Genomic DNA, 23,822 nt, shown 5'->3' with positions numbered 1-23,822 from the left:
AGAAAAGCCAGCTTCCTCCTTACCCAGTGGCCTCTCTCTGGTGTCCAACGGAGGCCTCTCTGCCTCACAGGAATCCAGGTCCATTTCTGCAAAACGATCCCTTTTCTGAAAGAGCAACAACGATTCCAAACAGAGAATGAATGGTGAGAAATGTTAGAAAGAGAATGACAAGGACAGAAGTTTAAGGGTGTGAAATCTCATCCCATGGATGCCTTCCCAGGAAAAGAATGGGCCAACAGTAGAGCATTATGGGATGTTCTCTGTCCTGTTTGGAGCCCCTTGCGAGTATCCAGAGGAAAGTCTCTCTCACCTGCTTTCTCTCCTCTGCCTGACTCAGGAGGAAACCTTCGGCCAGGGCCACCGCCTGGGAACTGGTCTCCGCTCCGCATTCCCTCACCCAGCTCTCCATCTCCGGGGGAAGGACAGCCAGGAACTGCTCCAAGATCACCAGGTCCAGCATCTCAGCTTTCGTGTGCCTTTCTGGCTTCAGCCACTGATGGTCAAGGTGGTAGAGTCGGCTGCAAACCTCTCGGGGTCCTTTGGCCTCCTGGCAGCAGAACTGCTGGCTCTGCCCCTCTGAGCGGAGGGTGTCCTCCTCACCCAGGATCTTCTGCCCAGAGTTTTCCCAGAATCCCCCACTGCTCCCAGTTTGGATGACATGGCCTCTTCTTGCTCCAGGGCCGGCTGAGTCTCGCTCATCCATCTGTGCTCTCAGGAAGCCTCTGAGAGATCGGAAGGAACCCTTTGGTCTTCTGCCAAGTTCTGTCTTAATGAGAAGCTCTTGCCAATCCTACAAAGCAAATGCTTTGTTACGTAAAAGTTTTTATTATTATTAGTCAATATTTTTATTTTTTGTATAGTTTGTATACTTTTGTTCTTTAGGTGAGAGGGTCAGGGCTGTCTGGGAGTCGGCCCCATTCAACAGAATGGCAGGGGGCGGGTTCCCCGGGGGAGGAGCACTGGGACACCCGATCACAGTGATCACGGGTAGGAGGAGGAGTTACACTATGACCAGACCATGTCATTGTTTGAGGACTATCCCTGCCTCCGGGTCTGGTCTTGACCGGGTGGATACTGGAATCAGCAAGGGAGACCCACGTGACCTGAAGGGGCTGCTGTGCAATGCCAGGTCAATGATTCATGAGACCACTGCCATCCACGACTTGGATGGATGTGGGTGATCTGACATGAAGTGAAACAAAAACAAAAGAAGTGTCATGGTTGGATCACTTCCTGGTGCAACTGGACTTCTCCACGACCCTTCCCCTCTGCAGGGAGGTGGGACTGATTTGGATGGCCCACCCCTGGTACTTAATGGATCCAAATGGTTTCCAGAAAGGAGGAGGGGATGTTTTATCCCATGTTGATGGCCTTTCAGCTGATTTCCTTGTGGCGCCTGGACAGCCCCGTGGTTCTTCCCGCAGCTGAGGACGATGGAAAAAATACTGAGATGGCTAGAGTGTCGGTGGCAGAAAACACACTCTGAATCTGACAAAATACGGGTTAGAGCTCAATGTCGAGCCTACCAAGTGGCAATAGCAATGGCTTTCTTCACCGCCTCTATTGCATCTGCAGAAAACAACACCAGGAGACTCTTTCAGGTGGTTCACAATTTAGTGGAACCACCTGCGTCATTGGGGCCTCAAAAGGACCCTGAGATCTCCTTCAATGATTTGGCAAAGTTTTGTGCAGTTAAAGTCACTCAGATTTGGAAAGAGGTAGACTCCACCAGTGGACGAGATGGTTGGATAGTGTTTTCGAGGTTACCAGCATGAGTCTGACCAAGCTGCGGAGGGCAGTGGAGGACAGGAGTGCCTGGCGTTCTCTGGTCCATGGGGTCACGAAGAGTCGGACACGACTAAACAACAACAAAGACTCCACCATGGGAGCAGGGCCAGGGTGGGAGAGTGCTAGAGTCCCGTCTAGTCAGGTTGCGTGGGATCAGTTCAAGTTTGTTACCTCCAAGGATGTGGACAGGCTGCTTGGACAAGTGAAACTGACCACCTTTCTCCTTGATCATCCTGGCTCATAAAAGTGAACCGGGAAGGGCTGGGTGATGGGCTCTGTGGGGTGGTGAATGCTTCCCTCTCTGAGGGAGCCTTCCCAGACCCGCTGAAAGAGGTGGTCATTAAACCGCTACTTAAAAAAACATCTTTAGACCCAGCCAATTTGGCCTGGCATGCTCTGGTCCAGGGGGTCGCGAAGAGTCGAACACAACTAAACGACTAAACAACAACAACAACAATTTGGCCAACTATCGCCCAGTCTCAAATTTACCATTCTTGGGCAAGGTGATTGAGCGGGTGGTTGCCAAACAACTCCAAGCACACCTGGAGGATGCGGACCATTTGGATCCCTTCCAATCGTGATTCAGGCCTCACCATGGGACTGAAACTGCCTTGGTCGCGCTGGCTGATGATCTCCGGCGGGCCAGGGACAAAGGTGAGAGCTGTTTCCTAGTTCTGCTGGATCTCTCAGTGGCGTTTGATACCATCGACCATAACATCCTTCTGGACCGTCTAGAAGGGCTGGGAGCTGGGGGCACTGTCATACAGTGGTTCCGCTCCTTCCTCCTGGGCCGTGGCCAGAAAGTGGTGAGGGGGGAATGAGTGTTCAGACCCCTGGGCTCTCACTTGTGGGGTGCCTCAGGGTTCCGTCCTCTCCCCCATGCTTTTTAACATACATATGAAGCCACTGGGAGAGATCATCAGGGGGTTTGGGCTGGGTGTTCATCAGTATGCAGATGATACCCAGCTCTACCTCTCCTTTAAATCAGAACATGTGAAGACGGTGAAGGTCCTGTGTGAGTGTCTGGAGGCGGTTGGAGGATGGATGGCGGCTAACAGATTGAGATTGAATCCTGACAAGACAGAAGTACTGTTTTTGGGGGACAGGAGGCGGGCAGGTGTGGAGGACTCCCTGGTCCTGAATGGGGCAACTGTGCCCCTGAAGGACCAGGTGCGCAGCCTGGGAGTCATTTTGGACTCACATCTGTCCATCGAGCTGCAGATCAATTCTGTGTCCAGGGTGGCTGTTTACCAGCTCCATCTGGTACGTAGGCTGAGACCCTATCTGCCAGCTGACTGTCTCGCCAGAGTAGTGCATCCTCTAGTTATCTCCCGCTTGGACTACTGCCATGCACTCTACGTGGGGCTACCTTTGAAGGTGACCCAGAAACTACAACTACCGTAATCCAGAACGCGGTAGCTAGACTGGAAGCTGGTGACTGGGAGTGGCCGCTGTGACCACATAACAACAATCCTGAAAGACCTACATTGGCTACCAGTACATTTCCAGGCACAATTCAAAGATTTGCTGCTAACCTTGAAAGCCCTAAATGGCCTCAGTCCAGTAGTCCTGAAGGAGCATCTCCACCCCCATTGTTCTGTCCGGACACTGAGGTCCAGCACCAAGGGCCTTCTGGCGGTTCCCTCATTGCGAGGAAGGTTACAGGAAACCAGGCAGAGGGCCTTCTCGGTGGTGGCACCCGCCCTGTGGAACTCTCTCCCATCACATGTCAAGGAAATAAACTACTATCTGATGTTTAGAAGACATCTGAAGGCAGCCCTGTTTAGGGAAGTTTTAAATGTTTGATGTTTCATTCTGTTTTTAGTATTCTATTGGGAGACGCCCAGAGTTGGTGGAGTATAATTATTATTATTATTATTATTATTAGAACCAGGGCTGGACTGCACCACAGCCAAGACCATGAGGTATCTGGAGGAGGAGGAGGAGGAGAAGGAGGAGATGAAGAAAGCAGACTCCTGGGGTGGGGTCTCTTTTTCTTTGCTCCGATGGCCAGGTATGTATCTGGCCAACCCCCTGAGGGCCAAGTGGGTGGGGCAAAGACATCTCCCTTGAAACTCAGAGTAAAGGATGGGTAGTTTGATGATGATGATGATGATGATGATGATTCTCTTAGATGGCTGAACACACACACAGCCACTGATGCCCAGGTCCCTGGAGGCTCAGTGAGTAGCAGCGCCCATTTCCGGCTGCTTTGCCAGCACCAATCCCTTTGGGAGAGAGAGGATGGGGTCCTGGGATGCCCTGCTCTGGGTGCGAGGGGATGGCTGCAGTGGCCTCCGTGGGGAGCTGCCCTGGGAGACACTGGGAGACACTGGGAAACTGGTCCCCAATGCAGCAGCCAGGCTCTGGGCTGGGATCCCTCTCTTTATTTATTCCTGGCCTTCCTCTCCCACCTTTTTTTTTGGGGGGGGGGTGTCTAGTCCACCTCCTCGTCCAGCTTTGGAAAACCATTTGCAGATGTTTCCTCTGTTGTGCAATGGGACTCCTTTGTTTAAAGAAGGGAGATTTCGTGGGAGTCATTTTTTCTGAAAGGCCAGATGAGTTTGGGATCCTCTGCTCTGCAGGAAGGAGGGAGAGCGCGGCAGCCCTGGCCCCTCCCTGGCAGGACCCCCTCCTCCTCCCTGACTTGGGGTCCCCCCCCCGCAGGAGCAGATCCGCCCCCCCCAGGCTTCCTCCCCTGCTGCAGCCCTGGGACCCCCACCAGATCCCAGAGAGAGAGAGGGGAGACTCACCAGATCCCAGGAGGGGAGAGCGAGGCAGCCCTTGCAGGAGAGACACCCAAGCAGGAAAGGACTGGGGGGGGGGGCTTGGCTCTGGAGGACCTGCCCCTCCCATCCACTTCCTGCCCTCTCTAGGAAGGCAGCTCGGTTCCCTTTAACCCTTGCAAGGCCAGTCCCCCCAGCTCAGCCCTCTCTCGCTCTCTCCCAGAATTGGGCTCTGAGAAGAGAAGCCTCCCTGGCAAAGACCCTGATGCTGAGAAAGAGAGGAGGGTCCTGGGGGGGGGGGACGAAGAGGAGGACACCACAAAGGAAGAAGAGGGACCTTGCTGCCTGGGAAGCCGGAAACCTCAGCCTGTCCTCTCTAGGAAGGCAGCTCGGTTCCCTTTAACCCTTGCCAAGCCGAGTCCCCCCAGCTCAGCCCCCCCCCCCTGCATTGCACACTCACGTGGCCAGGGCAGAACTCTGATTTCTATTCATTTCTGTCATTTTGAATGGCTCTAAGGGGGCAGCTTCCTCCTGGCTCCGCCTATGGCAAGGGATCCTTTTGGGGGGTCCTTTGGCTCTTGGCTGGGCTCTGAGCATCTCCCTCCGTCCCTTTTTTTGGGGGGCCTTTGGCTCTTGGCTGGGCTCTCAGCATCTCCCTCGGTCCCTTTTTGGGGGGGCCTTTGGCTCTTGGCTGGGCTCTGAGCATCTCCCTTGGTCCCTTTTTGGGGGGTCTTTGGCTCTTGGCTGGGCTCTGAGCATCTCCCTCGGTCCCTTTTTGGGGGGCCTTTGGCTCTTGGCTGGGCTCTCAGCATCTCCCTCGGTCCCTTTTTGGGGGGGCCTTTGGCTCTTGGCTGGGCTCTGAGCATCTCCCTCCGTCCCTTTTGGGGGGGCCTTTGGCTCTTGGCTGGGCTCTGAGCATCTCCCTCGGTCCCTTTTTGGGGGGCCTTTGGCTCTTGGCTGGGCTCTGAGCATCTCCCTCCGTCCCTTTTTTTGGGGGGCCTTTGGCTCTTGGCTGGGCTCTCAGCATCTCCCTCGGTCCCTTTGGGGGGGCCTTTGGCTCTTGGCTGGGCTCTGAGCATCTCCCTCGGTCCCTTTTTGGGGGGGCCTTTGGCTCTTGGCTGGGCTCTGAGCATCTCCCTCGGTCCCTTGGGGGGGCCTTTGGCTCTTGGCTGGGCTCTGAGCATCTCCCTCGGTCCCTTTTTGGGGGGCCTTTGGCTCTTGGCTGGGCTCTGAGCATCTCCCTCGTTCCCTTTTGGGGGGGCCTTTGGCTCTTGACTGGGCTCTGAGCATCTCCCTCCGTCCCTTTTGGGGGGGTCTTTGGCTCTTGGCTGGGCTCTGAGCATCTCCCTCGTTCCCTTTTTGGGGGGCCTTTGGCTCTTGGCTGGGCTCTGAGCATCTCCCTCCGTCCCTTTTGGGGGGGTCTTTGGCTCTTGACTGGGCTCTGAGCATCTCCCTCGGTCCCTTTTTGGGGGGTCTTTGGCTCTTGGCTGGGCTCTGAGCATCTCCCTCGGTCCCTTTTTGGGGGGCCTTTGGCTCTTGCCTGGGCTCTGAGCATCTCCCTCGGTCCCTTTTTTGGGGGGCCTTTGGCTCTTGGCTGGGCTCTGAGCATCTCCCTCGGTCCCTTTTGGGGGGGCCTTTGGCTTTTGGCTGGGCTCTGAGCATCTCCCTCCGTCCCTTTTTGGGGGGGGCTTTGGCTCTTGGCTGGGCTCTGAGCATCTCCCTCGGTCCCTTTTGGGGGGGCCTTTGGCTCTTGGCTGGGCTCTGAGCATCTCCCTCGGTCCCTTTTGGGGGGGCCTTTGGCTTTTGGCTGGGCTCTGAGCATCTCCCTCCGTCCCTTTTGGGGGGGCCTTTGGCTTTTGGCTGGGCTCTGAGCATCTCCCTCCGTCCCTTTTGGGGGGGTCTTTGGCTCTTGGCTGGGCTCTGAGCATCTCCCTCGGTCCCTTTTTGGGGGGCCTTTGGCTCTTGGCTGGGCTCTGAGCATCTCCCTCGGTCCCTTTTGGGGGGGCCTTGGCTCTTGGTTGGGCTCTGAGCATCTCCCTCGGTCCCTTGGGGGGGGGCCTTTGGCTCTTGACTGGGCTCTGAGCATCTCCCTCAGTCCCTTTTGGGGGGGCCTTTGGCTTTTGGCTGGGCTCTGAGCATCTCCCTCCGTCCCTTTTGGGGGGGCCTTTGGCTCTTGGCTGGGCTCTGAGCATCTCCCTCGGTCCCTTTTTGGGGGGCCTTTGGCTCTTGGCTGGGCTCTGAGCATCTCCCTCGGTCCCTTTTGGGGGGGCCTTTGGCTTTTGGCTGGGCTCTGAGCATCTCCCTCGGTCCCTTTTTTGGGGGGCCTTTGGCTCTTGGCTGGGCTCTGAGCATCTCCCTCGGTCCCTTTTGGGGGGGCCTTTGGCTTTTGGCTGGGCTCTGAGCATCTCCCTCGGTCCCTTTTTTGGGGGGCCTTTGGCTCTTGGCTGGGCTCTGAGCATCTCCCTCAGTCCCTTTGGGGGGGGCCTTTGGCTCTTGGCTGGGCTCTGAGCATCTCCCTCCGTCCCTTTTTTGGGGGGGCTTTGGCTCTTGGCTGGGCTCTGAGCATCTCCCTCGGTCCCTTTTGGGGGGGCCTTTGGCTCTTGGCTGGGCTCTGAGCATCTCCCTCGGTCCCTTTGGGGGGGCCTTTGGCTCTTGGCTGGGCTCTCAGCATCTCCCTCGGTCCCTTTTTGGGGGGGCCTTTGGCTCTTGGCTGGGCTCTGAGCATCTCTCTCGGTCCCTTTTTTGGGGGGCCTTTGGCTCTTGGCTGGGCTCTGAGCATCTCCCTCGGTCCCTTTGGGGGGGCCTTTGGCTCTTGGCTGGGCTCTGAGCATCTCCCTCGGTCCCTTTTTGGGGGGGCCTTTGGCTCTTGGCTGGGCTCTGAGCATCTCTCTCGGTCCCTTTTTGGGGGGGCCTTTGGCTCTCGGCTGGGCTCTGAGCATCTCCCTCGGTCCCTTTTGGGGGGGCCTTTGGCTTTTGGCTGGGCTCTGAGCATCTCCCTCGGTCCCTTTTGGGGGGGGCCTTTGGCTCTTGGCTGGGCTCTGAGCATCTCCCTCCGTCCCTTTTTTGAGGGGTCCTTTGGCTCTTGGCTGGGCTCTGAGCATTTCCCTCCGTCCCTTTTTTGGGGGGGCCTTTGGCTCTTGGCTGGGCTCTGAGCATCTCCCTCCGTCCCTTTTTTGGGGGGGCCTTTGGCTCTTGGCTGGGCTCTGAGCATCTCCCTCCGTCCCTTTTTTGGGGGGGCCTTTGGCTCTTGGCTGGGCTCTGAGCATCTCCCTCCGTCCCTTTTTTGGGGGGGCCTTTGGCTCTTGGCTGGGCTCTGAGCATCTCCCTCCGTCCCTTTTTTGAGGGGTCCTTTGGCTCTTGGCTGGGCTCTGAGCATCTCCCTCCGTCCCTTTTTTGAGGGGTCCTTTGGCTCTTGGCTGGGCTCTGAGCATTTCCCTCCGTCCCTTTTTTGGGGGGGCCTTTGGCTCTTGGCTGGGCTCTGAGCATCTCCCTCCGTCCCTTTTTTGGGGGGGCCTTTGGCTCTTGGCTGGGCTCTGAGCATCTCCCTCCGTCCCTTTTTTGAGGGGTCCTTTGGCTCTTGGCTGGGCTCTGAGCATCTCCCTCCGTCCCTTTTTTGAGGGGTCCTTTGGCTCTTGGCTGGGCTCTGAGCATCTCCCTCCGTCCCTTTTTTGAGGGGTCCTTTGGCTCTTGGCTGGGCTCTGAGCATCTCCCTCCGTCCCTACGCCAGGAAGCGGAGGAGCAGCGCAGCCCAGGCTGGAGCGTTGTTCGTTGTTGTTTAGTCGTGTCCGCCTCTTCCTGACCCCCTGGACCAGAGCACGCCAGGCCCTCCTGTCTTCCACTACCTTCCGCAGTTTGGTCAGACTCATGTTTGTAGCTTCAAGAACAGTGTCCAACCATCTCGTCCTCTGTCGCCCCCTTCTCCTTGTGCCCTCCATCTTTCCCAGCATCAGGGTCTTTTCCAGGGAGTCTTCTCTTCTCATGAGGTGGCCAAAGTATTGGAGCCTCAGCTTCAGGATCTGTCCTTCCAGTGAGCACTCAGGGCTGATTTCCTTCAGAATGGATCGGTTTGTTCTTCTTGCAGTCCATGGGACTCTCCAGAGTCTCCTCCAGCACCATAATTCAAAAGCATCCATTCTTCGGCAATCAGCCTTCTTTATGGTCCAGCTCTCACTTCCATACATCACTACTGGGAAAACCATAGCTTTAACTATACGGACCTTTGTTGGCAAGGTGATGTCTCTGCTTTTTAAGATGCTGTCTAGGTTTGCCATCGCCTTTCTCCCAAGAAGCAGGCGTCTTTTAATTTCGTGGCTGCTGTCACCATCTGCAGTGATCATGGAGCCCAAGAAAGTAAAATCTCTCACTGCCTCCATTTCTTCCCCTTCTATTTGCCAGGAGGGGATGGGACCAGTGGCCATGATCTTCGCTTTTTTGATGTTGAGCTTCAGACCATATTTTGCGCTCTCCTCTTTCACCCTCATTAAAAGGTTCTTTAATTCCTCCTCACTTTCTGCCATCAAGGTTGTGTCATCTGCATATCTGAGGTTGTTGATATTTCTTCTGGCAATCTTAATTCCGGCTTGGGATTCATCCAGCCCAGCCTTTCGCATGATGAATTCTGCATATAAGTTAAATAAGCAGGCAGACAATATACAGCCTTGTCGTACTCCTTTCCCAATTTTGAACCAATCAGTTGTTCCATATCCAGTTCTAACTGTAGCTTCTTGTCCCACAGACAGGAGACAGATGAGGTGATCAGGCACTCCCATTTCTTTAAGAACTTGCCATAGTTTGCTGTGGTCGACACAGTCAAAGGCTTTTGCATAGTCAATGAAGCAGAAGTAGATGTCTTTCTGGAACTCTCTAGCTTTCTCCATAATGCAGCGCATGTTTGCAGTTTGGTCTCTGGTTCCTCTGCCCCTTCAAAATCCAGCTTGCACTTCTGGGAGTTCTCAGTCCACATGCTGCTTAAGCCTGCCTTGTAGAATTTTAAGCATAACCTTGCTAGCGTGTGAAATGAGTGCAATTGTGCGATAGTTGGAGCATTCTTTGGCACTGCCCTTCTTTGGGATTGGGATGTAGACTGGTTTTCTCCAATCCTCTGGCCACTGCTGAGTTTTCCAAATTTGCTAGCATATTGAGTGTAGCACCTTAACAGCATCATCTTTTAAAATTTTAAATAGTTCAGCTGGAATATATCACTTCCACTGGCCTTGTTATTAGCAGAGTCCAGTTCTGAGTTTGTGCAGATCTATCTTTCAATCCAAGTACAGTTCTCCTCTCTTGACGGTCAGTTGCATGCAGGGCTCAGTTCTGACACCTCTCAGGTGGACACCATTATAAGAGTCAGTTCCGGCACCCTTTTTTCTGGAAAAAGAGCATTTTGGTATGTTTGTTTTGATGATGCTACATGCAATAAATGTAAACCAAACATATTGAAATTTGACTGCGTCTGTTCCTTTTCTTTGTGCTTTAACTTTGCAAATGAAGATTTATACTAATGCACTTTGCCATATTTCCTGGTACAAGTGCTGAGATAGGAAGCTTTCCAATATTACTAGCAGCGTTTATGAGGAGTAAGGATTCTTCTTCTTCTTTTTTTATTTTTTTATTTTCAATGCAGAATCATAACAAAAATTACAAACACTGAATCCAAAATAATACTATACAAAGAAAAAAAAAGGAACAGACAAAAAAACAGAAAAGAAAAAGGAAAAAAAACGCAGGAAACAAAACTAAGCTATACATAAACGAAAAAGCACACATCTACAGAAAAAAACCATATCATTACGTACATATACACGTATTGACTTCCTTCCTTTGTTCTAAGACCTCAAAAAATTTACTCTTACTACTACTTTGAGACAGCTACTTTGAGATCTTGTATAGAATGTCCTGGGAGACTGAAGTGTTCCCCTACTGGTTTCTCTGTCTTGTGATTCCTGATGTTCGATTTATGTCCGTTTATTCTTTGGCGTAAGGTCTGGCCTGTTTGTCCAATATAGAGAGCTGATGGACACTGTTGGCATTTAATGGCATACACAGTGTTAGACGATGAGCAATTAAATAGTCCCGAGATGGTATGTGTGATGTTGTTGGGGCCAGTAATGGTGTTGTCCGGGTGTATGTGGCAGCAAAGTTGGCATCTGGGTTTATTGCAGGCTCTGGTGCCAGTGTCCGTGTTAGGTCTGGTTGTAGTATTATTGTGGGTTAGGAGTTGTTTAAGATTGGGCGGCTGTCTGTAGGCAATGAAAGGTCTTCCTCCCAGAGCTTGAGAAAGAGAACTGTCATTGTCCAGGAGAGGTTGTAGATCTCTGATGATGCGTTGTACTGTTTTAACTTGGGAGCTGTATGTGAATCTCCCAGGACATTCTATACAAGGTCTCAAAGTAGCTGTTTTACTACAAAGGAATTTCAGAAATAGACTGGAAAGAGAAGCTGCTGAATTGCAACTTATCACCAAACTTAAAACCATGGAGAGACCTGGTCTGAACAAAGACCTTGGATTCTTAGCTCATTATACATGACAAAGCCGTTTTTCACCTTTTCACCCCTTGCTTTTTCCTGTAAGACCTATTGGAGTCGTTAAGAGTCGTCAACAGGCTCATCACAGCTATCTGCCAATTTCACCCATTCCCACCACCCTTCTGAGTAATACCCCTCCCCACCTTCTCACTATATAGAAGGGTCTGGAAACTTCTGTTTCAGTGTATCTGAAGAAGTGTGCATTCACACGAAAGCTCATACCAAGAACTGACTTAGTTGGTCTTTAAGGTGCTACTGGAAGGAATTTTTTTGTTTTGACTATGGCAGACCAACACGGCTACCTATCTGTATCTGGTAATGTATTATGGGGAAGCCACATTCAGCCTGAGGGCTGGTATCAAAGCAGGTAGCCTATAAATAAACACCAACAAATGTTGCAAAGCAAGATGTTTCTTTTCAGCACACACCAGTAACTGAGATTTCAGCTGCAATTTTAAAAAGAACCAAAAATTCTCCATCTGATTTATCAGCTGATCTAGTGTATAGATCTTACAGTCAACCCGTTTCTTCCACAAAGAAGATTGCCCCAAATTTGATTTACCCCATAAAATGAATATAGAGAGAAAAGATGGATCAAACCCATACCTGTTGCTTGCAAATGCTTCCTGAAGTCCTATAAACTAGATGCCCAGGAGCTTAGAGAGGAATAAGATGCAAATGAGAAAGCTATGTTATCTAAAACATTTTTTTAAATGCCTTTGAATCCATATGGAACATCTTTTTAAAATGGAGATTGATCCAGCAAAAGAAAAAGACATTTCAGTTATATTGGACTCAGCAATGTCTTTATGGGAAAGGATTGTCTGATCCTGACAGACGCCAAAGTTTAATGTTGGAAATGCCTCACTGAGACCCATTTTTGGCCAGAAGCTGTTGCCCATTTCAACTTTGTACCGATGAAATCCTTGACATTTGTAGACGTGCATCTATTTTTAAAATTATGTTCTTGAAATGGGGAGTTTAAGTGCAGGACAACAAAGAGAATATTGTGAACTTTCATGCCTGACAAGAGACTTATACTCTGAGCTTGGAAGGGAACCCCCCCCCCCCCGGCATCCAAGCAATGTGTTCATGGTCTTATCCTCCATGTTATAATAGTTTGTTGTTTCACAGACACATCTGAGAGGATGGCGAAGCCAACGCCCACAAAGCTTTCAGCGTCCAGAAAGCGCAAAGCAAAAGCAAATGAAACTGGTGGTCTGTATCCAGCACAGTCACAGGGGAGAAGGAATGCGCAGGAAAGGGAAGTTGATGGGGAGACGGGCAGGGAGTGGAGCCAGTCATGTTGTGCCAGGGAGGAGTGCCAAGTAAAGCCCACGCAGCTCTGTGGGTGCCAGAGATCCACTAAGCCCCATAGAAACCCCAGGGGTGAGCCCACTCTTTGCTGCTGGCTGCTGTGTTCCTTTAGTGTGTGCAGTCAGGAATGGCTGTACAATTAGGCAAAATGAGGCAGTTGCCTCAGGTAGCAGGTCTGGGGTGGGTAGAGATGTGCAGACCACACAAGCTGCACTCCACCTCCTCAGTTAGTCTGCTGCCTTATTAGCAACACTGAGATAAGAGCCAATGGCCAGCCCAGCCCAGGTTGTGTATGTGGAATTACGTGTTTGGAGGGAGCATCTTGTCATTTGCCTGGGGGGCAGAAAGTCCTATCAAAGGCTCCTGTCTTCTGATCCAGACATTGGTCAGAAAAGTTTCCACAAGCAGCAAGGCATCTCGCCTGGCTTCCTCCACCTGCTTTTATCCTCCCAATTGCCCACCCCCTGAACAGTTGAGTGTCTCTGGCTGATGGATTCCACAGCACATGGAAACCCTTTTTCCTGGAGTGGCAATGGTATGTTGGCTACTGATGGCTAAAGCATTTTCTTTCTTCAAGCATCTGCTATTCAGGACTTGGTTACTTTCTTCCAATCTCCAACGGATGAAAGATTGATCATATTTGAGATTTTCATCCTTACTGCCATGACGCTGCTGATTTACATGCTATGTAAGTACATAATTGGTGGACTTAGCAACTAATAACACGGGCTTTATTTTAATGCCAGTAGCATTTCCAAAAAGAGAAGGCAGGATGCAGCTTCCATTTACCCCTTTCATCTCTCTTTCATGTCAGGGAGGGAGTTCCAGCTGTCACCCAGTGAGAGCAATGGCACTGTTTTGTTCTCCCTGAATAAGTGAGTTCCAGCACTTGGAACAGAAGCACAGCCTAACACAAGTCCCTGGGACATCCTGGAAAATTCCCTTTCCCAGCTTGCAATTCTCTCCTCCTTTCCCAACTAGAATCATAGAATCAATCATAGAATCATAGAGTTGGAAGAGACCACAAGGGCCATCGATATTTAGGTAGGCTATGGATCCAGCCACATTAGCCATGGCCTTATCCTTCGCAGCCTGTTTTCCCCAAACACTTTCCTTGAAGGAACTGGAGCCCTAGCAGAGGGCAGGGTGCCGAGGACCAGAAACGGGGGCTCTCCCACAGCAAAGGAGGATTAGTTAGCAATTCTGGGCTGCATCAATAGGAGTATAGCATCTAGATCAAGGGAAGTAATAGTGCCACTGTATTCTGCTCTGGTCCGACCTCACCTGGAGTACTGTGTCCAGTTCTGGGCACCACAGTTCAAGAAGGACACTGACAAACTGGAACGTGTCCAGAGGAGGGCAACCAAAATGGTCAAAGGCCTGGAAACGATGCCTTATGAGGAACAGCTAAGGGAGCTGGGCATGTTTAGCCTGGAGAAGAGGAGGTTAAGGGGTGATATGATAGCCATGTTCAAATATATAAAAGGATGTCACATAGAGGAGGGAGAAAGGTTGTTTTCTGCTGCTCCAGAGAAGCGGACACGGAGCAATGGCTCCAAACTACAAGAAAGAAGATTCCACCTAAACATTAGGAAGAACTTCCTGACAGTAAGAGCTGTTCGACAGTGGAATTTGCTGCCAAGGAGTGTGGTGGAGTCTCCTTCTTTGGAGGTCTTTAAGCAGAGGCTTGACAACCATATGTCAGGAGTGCTCTGATGGTGTTTCCTGCTTGGCAGGGGGTTGGACTTGATGGCCCTTGTGGTCTCTTCCAACTCTATGATTCTATGATTCTAGGTGTATCTAGACAACCAAAAATCTAATGCTCTCTGAGGAAGGCCAGCCATGGAAACAGAACTCCAGACCACCAGGGCAGCCACAATCAAGGCATAGGAAACCTCAGTATAAATGTTTGGAGCAGAAAATATTAATAGAAGTCATATTCTTGTTTTTGTTGATTTGATTTTTTATTCACCCTTCTCCCTAAGGTCCCGGGACCTGTTACAAGTCAGCATTTAAAATTAAATATTAATAGCAGTTTGAAACCAAGTATCCCGCTTGCACAGCTCATCAGACTAGTGTGCTAGAACACATTTTCTTCATTTCTTTTCTACCTTTTAGATAAGAAGGAAGTGGAAAAAAGAGCAGAGTTCCAAGAGGCAATGAACATGATTCGAACCTTTGTGGTTGGGATTGATTCAAACTATATGGACAAGGATGGTAAGCATTTTATATACAAATCCTCACTTTTGCTAAAACAGGTTTAATTTAAACAGATTTCAATTCCTGTAGTTAAATTTGGGGTTCATATTGCTTGAGCCATACATGTATTCAATGAAACTCAGCACCCAACAGAGTTTATCCCTGTTTCATTGCTCAGCAGGAAGAAAAGCAGACAGTTGTGATTCTCACACCTCCCCACTAGAAATGCCGTCCTCCCTCATCACACTGCAATTCACAATGTTTGTGCTAGTGCAAGATTTTAGCACTAGCACAAGGGAACGTTCCCATTTCTCCCTGCATGCCATCAACAAAGTGGGGGGGGGGGGGACTTCAGAACAGATTGGAGGGAAGGGGGTGGAAGATTGCATTGCACAAGGAGAAATTTCTGCGCTTACAGAACGCCCTCTTTAGAACTATAGGGAATGCAACCCAATATTCATCAGAAAAAGAGTTTGGGTGCCTGTATTTTCCTAGATCTCACAAAGCATAATTGAAAACTGCAAAGTATTCTTTGTATATTTGGCTCTACTGTGGGATTCAGGGAGGAATTGCTTTGTGACTCTGTGATTCCCAGCAGAAAAGGAGGACATAGGAGGGGAACCTCAGAGATACTTCATGAGCCACTTTTAATATGAGAACAGGATAGTGGATTGCGTGGCTCTTTGGTTTGATCCAGCCGCAGGATTCTTCAGAGACTTTTCATTGGTGATCTCAGCCACAGAGAATCAAATGTGCCCTCATATTCATAAGAACCCCGTCCTGGGGCTCTGCTCCTCGTTTTAGGCTAGAGCGTTTCAAAATGTTTGAAAATGGTTTCTTAGGATTTGCAGATTGTTATTTCAGATGCTCCTGCCTTAAACCGTTTCTAATCTTTTAGACTTCCAAATACTCGCTGCAGCTCAAAACATATCAGAGGAAATGCGGTATTTTGCCAACAGAAATGATCAGCTGCAAAAGGCAATTGGTAAGCTACCCTACGATGCTGGAAAATTGTAGTGCAGTGGGAATCAGCCCTGAGTCTGCACCAGCTGAAAGCCCCTCCTCTAGCTGAAAACTCTTAGAGCCAGAGCAGAGAGCTGCCACCCTAGGGAACCATCAGAGATGCTCAGTTTAGCTCTCCTGAACTTTGGAACTGATTTAGCTTCTGCAGTGAGGAAAGAAAAGACTTTGCCATTCTTTGTTATAACAGAGACAATTGAAACAGGTCAGCTAAAAGACCTGTCCTTTATTATACTGACCCACGGGAGAGGGATTCTTGAGCAGCACTTTCAAGGCAACTTCCGCCAACTTAGAGAGACTGCTGGGCAGTGGGGTGATTGGTGCAACGGCACACCCAGCACAATGGAAACCGACTCTGCTCTGGACACCCTTTGAGATTCATCTGCTGTAATAGCAGGGTCAAGATGCAAGCAATTTTATCCTCAAAATGCTTTGCAAACAAGTCACAGAAAGCTGCTCTCAGACTGTAGCAGGCCCCACGCTACCCGGGAAAGCTCTGCTGGATGGCACAATGGAGGAAGCAAAGCAGGTCTTCTTTGTAGCCTTCACTGCCACTTGGTGGGCTCGATGATGAGCCTTCACCAGTAGTCGATTGCATTCAACCAGATTTTTCCTCCACTCACATTCAAGCCATCTCCCAGATTCTTTCTTCACCCTAACCTCTGCAGTAGACCAGGGGGCTAAACACGCTGCATGAAGAGGGAGAGGGCACTCAGGGGCAATTGTGCCAACTGCCTGAGGCAAGGCAGAGGGCCTTCTGGGTAGCTGCGCCTGCTCTGTGGCACTCCCTCCCACCAGATGTCAAGGAAATAAACAACTATCTGATGGAAAATAGCCTTGTTCAGGGAAGTTTTTAATGGTTGGTGTCCAATTCTGTTTTAATTTGTTGGAAGTTGCCCAGAGTGGCTGGGCACAACATTAATAAAAGCATATAAATAAAGGATGATGATGATGATGATGATGGTGATGTTCCAGAGCTTGGCCAAAGTTCAGCAGGAGCACCAAAACCCCCCAGAGCCATTTGGGAAGCCCACTGGATCCATCCTGTCAGCTCAGGCAGGGAGACTGCTGGGCAGCAAAGTGGGTGGTAAACCAGCAGACTCCCTCATCTGTCCCAGTTGCCCAATGCCAGGAACACACACTCTAGATTCCCACCCCCCCCCCCAAGCAGAGAGCTTGGAGAGAGAAAGAGAATTTTGATAAGCCACAGCTACTTCCCCTCCCCAACCTTCAAGTCTGCCCTGATGCTGCCCTGAGTATCCAGATTTTTAACAAATAGGTAAGGCCCCAGGGGTTCAGATAAGGCCTGTGAGGGGACGTACATCTTTTGTCTATTCTCTCGAATAAAGGTTCTTGACTGCACTCCCAGCTATGCCCACCCAGATATTTACTGCAGCATCAGCATGGGGTGAAGAGTTAATGGTCTTATTTTAATCTTTCTGAGCTTCCTAGATGAATGTATGTTATCACATGGCCACAGAAATGAACTTAACAAAAATAATTGAGGTCCGCACAGAAATACAAAGTTGGTCCCCTTAAATTCCCTATCTTGTTTTCTTTCTCTTTTCTTCCTCCATATCTGGCTTGACTCAAAGACATCCTTACTAGGAACTTGGACGATGGTTGGATTGTATATTCAAGGACATTCTATTTCTTTTCTCTTGAGCTACGCTCATGGATGGATTCCAAAAAACATTGTGAGCAGGAGGGCGCCAGGCTCATTTCTGTGGAAACATGGGAAGAACAGGTGAGCATCAAAGCTGAGTACAGGAAGGTAGGAGATCTCCTTGAGCCAAAGGCTCCTATCATCACCATCCACTTAAGAGGCTCCAATCCCCCTGTATGCGGCCAAGACAGCAACTCCATCAGTCAAGCCAAGGGGTGGGTGGGGCAGGGAGCAGCTGCTACCACCTGGGACTCACTGAGGCTTCTTGGAGCTGCTGAGCTCTAATAGAATGAAGCTGGCAGTCGGGAAGGAGGTCTTGAAGGAGATGAAGAAGGAGATACTTGAGGGGCATCTATCCCTTGGTTTGCCGGTAAATTCTTCCTCTGCTCCACCCTGACCCTCTGGCATGAGAGTATCATGGAGATGACTCTAGAGGACCTTGCAAGGTATATCCCTCTGCCAGCCCCTTAGCCCAGGTAGAGGGGCTACTGGGGTGCTGCAGGGCACAGACATAAGTGAGACCCCATCATCAGTCCTTCAAGCATACCACAACCAGACTGATTCCTGTGTCTCTGGAATCAACAAGCAAGCATGGATGCAGAAATTGGAGTGTTTGCTACACAGGTCACTGTCCTGCTAGATGGTTTCAAGACAAACTGTTTTATGGCACAGTCATTTACATTATCTGGAAATTTTAACTCTGTTTCATGAAAGACATACGTATGTGTATCTGAAGAAGTGTGCATGCACACGAAAGCTCATACCTAGAACTAACTTAGTTGGTCTTTAAGGTGCTACTGGAAGGAATTTTTTTATTTTGTTTTGACTGTGGCAGACCAACACGGCTACCTATCAGTAACTGATACGTATGGAAATACATGTGTAGCCAGTCTCGGTGAGGGCAGGTGAAGCTACCCTTCACTGTAATATTTCCTCTTTGGGATGCTTCCTTGATTCCATCATCATCAGCATCATCATAATTGGGATCAGGGGGACGATAGCACATCCTCAGTACACAATTATTCTTGGTGCTTGTTGCAACCTTACTTGGAGTACTATGTACAGTGGTACCTTGGTTCTCAAACTTAATAGGTTCCAGGAGTCCGTTCCAAAACCAAAGCATTTCAAAACCAAGGCATGCTTTCCCATAGAAAGCAATGCAAAACAGATTAATCCATTCCAACCTTTTAAAAGCATCCTCTAAAACAGCAATTTAAATGAATTTTACTATCTAACGAGACCATAAAATGAAAGCAAGAATCTATGTGATGTGCTATAAAATTAATAAGAAGCATCGTAGATGACGGAAATTAAAATTATTATTTTTTTCTTACCTGCACTGATGATAGTCATTGTTTGGATGGGAGGCTTTTAACCATTTCCACAATCACACAATCAATCAGTCAATCAATCAGTCAATCAATCAGCCAACCAACCAACAAGTAGCTGAACTGGGTTCCACACAGTCACAAAAACAAATGAACCAAAAAAGCCTAAAAAACAAAAAGGCAAAATAAATAGCAAAACCCAAAACGCCAAACTTAATCCATTCTGGAAGTCCATTTGACTTATGAAATGTTTGAAAACCAAGGAGCATCTTCTGGTTAGTGCAGGCACCCTGGGAACAATAGCCAGACAGCCACATCGGACATTCGGCTTCTGAAAAATGTTCAGAAACTGGAACACGTACTTCCAGGTTTTCGCGTTTGGGAACCAAGGTGTTTGAGTACCAAGGCGTTTGAGAACAAAGGTACCACTGTATAGTTTTGATCACTGCTTCTTAAAAAAATGTGTATTGGACTTCCAGTGGTGACACCTGCTCCTTTTGAAACGTATTTGTTTTGTGCCTGTTGAATGTCGGTCAAGGGCTGTAGTCTCCCAGAGAAAGGGACATTGTCTAGAAGGGCTTTGAGAGAAGTGCCTTGCTCCTCATTCCTACTGATGATTTTCTGTTTTTTCTTTCTCCCTTCCTCTACCCTAGTTCTTTATAAACCAGCAAGTAAAAGGCCATAAAATGCTTTTTTGGATTGGACTCTTTAAAGACAAGGGAGGGACATGGAGATGGACGTCAGGAATGAGTCCTGAAACCACGTAAGTTTATGAAGAATGGCATGCGTTCCAAATGCTTCTCTGACCAAGTGAATGCGGTGATTCGGAAGAGGATCAAGGCATGATTTTAAATGTTTTGTGCTGCTTAGCTCAGCTTCAAAAGGACTTGCAAGAACCTAAAGCTGAGCAACACTCTCTTTAGGAAAGTATTTCTGCAGTTATCTGCTAAACAAGCTGAATAACCAGCAACCTCAAACCTAAAATAATAGGAGCAGATGAAGTAAGTGTGTAAGGGAGGGTAGATGAAGCTCACTCTCTTGGATAGAATCATAGACACATAGAAATTTAGCGTTGGATGAGACCCCAAGGGTCATCTAGTCCAACCCCCTGCAAAGCAGGAATCACTGACAGATCCCCAATAGATTTGGGTTGTTTAAGACAGTTCATGGTTCCCTTTAAGTACCTTACAGTTATTTTCAACCCGTGTTGATGGATTGACAAGGTCAGAATAAGATCTCACTCATCCACAGCTTGGTAGTAGAACAGCGAGCTGGTCTGGCATTTATTACCAAGACTGGATGAATAGAGGGTCGCTTTCTCCTGGAACAAAACCCAATGGCATTCATCTCCATTGATGCACCCAATACTAATCACTTAACCTTTTTGGCAAAGGCATTGAGTAAAGTTCACAAACGGCCATTGGAGTTGGATAATACCAGCTGGGAACTTAAACCCTGTATGCCAGTGGTTCCCAGTTAGCTAAGTAGTACAGACCCCTTCTTTTTCAGAAGCCAAGACCCATGGGCCCCTCTACCTTTGAACATTTGGATATCTCTGTGGCAGTTTTTGTTATGTGAATGGTGTAATGGAGCCGCTGGGTGGGTGGTCCTTGGACCTCCAATTGGTGAATCACTGCTGTATGTGAACTTAGACTTGATCAAAGGGCACATCCAACCCAAACATCTCATGGGAATAAAAAAACACCTACTACACCATTATTACTAGTATCAATTGAATAGATTCATGGAGAGTTGAAAATGGGGGAGTTAAAGAATACATTTATCACAGAATTTTAGTGCTATGTAGTGGGACTTGATTCAGTATACAATGGAAGGCCAATAAGTGGGAGGCTAGGGTGATTCCTTTATCAGCTATGGATAATTGATTAAACTTAGAACCATCACGTAAGATTTAGATTAGATATATATGTGAGAGATGATGATATATTTCAATCAATGAGATGATAATATATTTCAATCAATGAGATGATGATATATTTCAATCAGCTCTATAATGGCTTTATGGTTATAGATTATTTTTTGTATTTCGTTTGTAGACGTAGCTATTTTAGTTTCTGTATACTGTCATTGCTATACTCATGCATGGGGTGGGTGATGGATGTGAGATGAGGTGGATGAAAGCGGATGCAAATCTAACAAGTTTTTAATATGCTCAGATCAATCACTACTGTGTTAACTCGGCCACGAGAGAGTAAGGCTCTCTCTCCATCACCCACAACAGTACAGAGCAGATCTGAGGAGGATGTGGGTGCATATGGAGAGGAGAGAGGGGCGGTTCTGTTGCAGAAATGGAAATCCTGGCAATAGCAGAAGCACTGCATTGGATACTGCCCAAAATTGTAAAATAAACTGAATAAATTGAATTAAAGTTCTTGTGTGTACCACTGAGCCTTCCACAGTGACTGCCTCACTTTTTTGTAGTTTCCTATGAGAAATCACGTCATATGAAAAGAATGTAGAGAGTCTTAGTTTGTGTGTGTGTGTGTGTGTGTGTGTGGTTGTTGTTGTTGTTGTTGTTGTTGTTGTTGTTGTTGTTGTTTTTACATGGTTAGAATTCTAAAATCTGGGGAGAAATATCCATCACAGTTGTGGGGGGAGGTTAAGAGAAAAAGATCTGAACATCTTTTTAATGGTAGAAGGCATGGGGAGAAGGTGAGGAAGTAAACATCCAATCTTGATTCATCAGTGCGGCTGTTTCTTTCTTTTCAGGTACTGGAATTACTACGAGCCAAATTATGAAGCGTTCCACGACTGTGGTGCAATGACCTTTGATTGCTACTATGAAAGATGCTGGATGGCATTTAACTGTGCTCAACGCATACAGTATATTTGTAAGAAGGTGCCTGATGATGCCTGGCTCTAAGAAGACACTTCAAGATGAATGAAACTGTATCCCATGATTTCTACACAAAAGCAAAACCAAGAGATCACCGCACCCCACTGTTTTAATGCACAATCCACACTCTGCCATCTAGGTTGCGGGACTCTTTGGCATCCGCCCTTAAAATCACCTTGAAAAGACCTTTTTCTGAAAGTTCAGATCTGGATGGCTACAAAAATAGAGAATAGCCTGTTTCCTGACAGCAGCGAGAATGGGGGCCACCCAGTGCCTGGTGTCCCCTTCTAGCAGGCTAATCACAAATACAACTTTGGCTTTCTCATTGGGAGATTCCGGCACCCGTACTCTCATATAGAGCTAACACTGGGCAACAAACCCATTGAACTGTTCTCGATTTCTTCAGAGCTTGGCAGGGGCAAGACGGGGGTCCACACCAGTGTGGGCACAGCATGGCAGCAAGTGGTGCTGCTTCCATGGCATTCATGGTGGCAGGGGTGCCAACTTGAACAAAATATTGAGGGTGGAGCAGGTAAGCTCCCCCCCCCCCTGGGTGATCAGAGGGCCAAGGGACCTCTGCCCCCTAGGAGTTGGCTCCTATGCACAGTTGCTGTCAACTGAGAAAACTAACCTATGAGATTCTGCTGTTGTGAATCACACCTTTTCAAGGTGTGAGTAGCTAGGTCTATGCTGAGGACTAGCACCCCAGGAGCCTAGCCGGGGACCTCTCCTGCCACGTCTTGCATGATTGATGGCTGGAAGAAAGATGGTAGCTTGCGGCAAGACAGAAAATGGCAGACGGGTCGCATCTCGAGAACAGCACAAGTGTGTGTACTGCAGTCTGAGGAGCCTTAATGGGAGGAGGGAGAAAGGCCAAGTGACCAATATCTAACAGCAGCTCCCGCTCCTCAGAAAATTGTTCACCAGAATGGGCCTCTGTGAGAACGGCATTAATGGACGTGTGTCAATCTAGACGGGTTCAGGTGCAATTCAGTGATGAAATTAAAATTAATAAGATATTAATAGTTGGGTTACAGGACACAGGGGCTGATGCTTCCTCAGGGGTTATTACAGCCTGGCCAATTTTTAGAAGGTAAATAGTTGTTTGGAACTCCCTATGGGGTCCAAGCAGTAAAAACCAGTCTAGCCCAGGTAGATTGTGAATACAAAGATTTTAAAGGGTCCTTACCAGTTTTAGTACATGAAAATGGTATGTTTTACACCTTGCCTTATAAGCAATGATCTCGCTTTTAAATAGCACTTAGCTCAGCAGCAAAAAGAGCTGTTGCCGGACTCTAAAGAGTTAACTTTTGGTGTATCATCCAGCCAATGTGTTGAGGAACCTGTCATTGGAAATGTAAATCAGTTTCATGAAGATTGTGAGTCACCAGAAATTTCCTTGGCAAAGTATGGTGAGAATACCACGACTCCTCCTTCACCCCTTCATCATCATCATCATTATTTTCATTTCTATACCGCTTTATATTTTTAAGAAAAATCTGAAAGTGGTTTACAGCATATTAAAACATCAATAAAAGATGTCAAAATATAGTTGTATATAGTCAAAACAACATAATTAACAGAAAACTAAAATATTATCTTAAAATTTCAAAATAAAACATTACAAAGAAGGTCAACTACAGAATACACATTTAACACAAGGTTAACAGAAAAAAAACTTAAACTTTTTCTAAAAAAAAACATTGCTAAGTGAAGTCAAATATAAAATGCACATTTATAACAGCATACCGTAATTAAAAAGAGAATAGAATGTCATAAGCATGACATGGCTTAATAATGAAATGAAATGCTTAAGGACCCAACTTATGTAGAAGTGCCGGGGTCCCCAGGGCTGGCACTGAAGCAAGAGTTAGTTTCATCTGGGAGGAAGAGTTGCTTTGTAGACGGCTCTTTCCAAAGAAATCTGCCCAGACTGTGAGCCAAGTGTGTGCCCCAGACAGACAGAAAGACTGTTTTACATCTCGCTCATGAAGCTGCCTTTTCAGGACAAAAGCCCCAAAGGAAAGTTTGGCCACGGACCCTCAGCAGCGCTGGACTCTGCAGGGTCTCCTGTCCCCCCAACATGTTGAAAGAGAGAGAAGAGACAGGATTGAGCGGCAGAAGCTCAAGAAGAAGACTTCGGCCTCGAGCGAGAATCCTTGAACTTTGGCAAGTATGTAAATAGATGTGGGTTAAACCACAGAGCCTAGGACTTGCCGATCAGAAGGTCGGTGGTTCGAATCCCCGCAATGACGGGGTGAGCTCCCGTTGCTCTGTCCCTGCTCCTGCCCACCTAGCAGTTTGAAAGCACATCAAAGTGCAAGTAGATAAATAGGTACCGCTCCAGCGGGAAGGTAAACGGTATTTCTGTGTGCTGATCTGGTTTGCCAGAAGCG

General features: G+C 48.4%; 2 protein-coding genes across 3 annotated transcripts in view; one reads left to right on the top strand and one right to left on the bottom strand.

Moving 5' to 3' along the window:
* Positions 1-23,822, bottom strand: part of LOC307214789 (uncharacterized protein) — a 91,619-nt gene that overhangs the window by 23,564 nt on the left and 44,233 nt on the right. The window contains exon 2 of one of the 2 annotated variants that reach the window (XM_079973795.1): positions 24-105. The exons of the other annotated variant lie outside the window; for it this stretch is intronic. Within the exon in view, the coding sequence (XP_079829921.1) occupies positions 24-105 (82 nt within the window). The remainder of the gene's footprint in view (positions 1-23; positions 106-23,822) is intronic. 2 annotated transcript variants of the gene reach the window in all.
* On the top strand, positions 12,121-21,796 carry LOC307215394 (CD209 antigen-like protein C). The gene is made up of 7 exons (XM_079974586.1): positions 12,121-12,257; positions 12,934-13,044; positions 14,475-14,573; positions 15,454-15,540; positions 17,171-17,322; positions 19,223-19,332; positions 21,300-21,796. The coding sequence occupies exons 1-7, from the start codon at positions 12,188-12,190 to the stop codon at positions 21,451-21,453; spliced, it is 783 nt and encodes a 260-aa protein (XP_079830712.1). The 5' UTR covers positions 12,121-12,187; the 3' UTR covers positions 21,454-21,796.

The sequence above is a fragment of the Podarcis cretensis genome (genome assembly GCF_951804945.1).
Source record: "Podarcis cretensis genome assembly, chromosome: 4".
Taxonomy (NCBI): Eukaryota; Metazoa; Chordata; class Lepidosauria; order Squamata; family Lacertidae; genus Podarcis; species Podarcis cretensis.
Note: the sequence above shows the minus strand (reverse complement) of the source record. Positions and strands in the feature narration are given on the sequence as shown.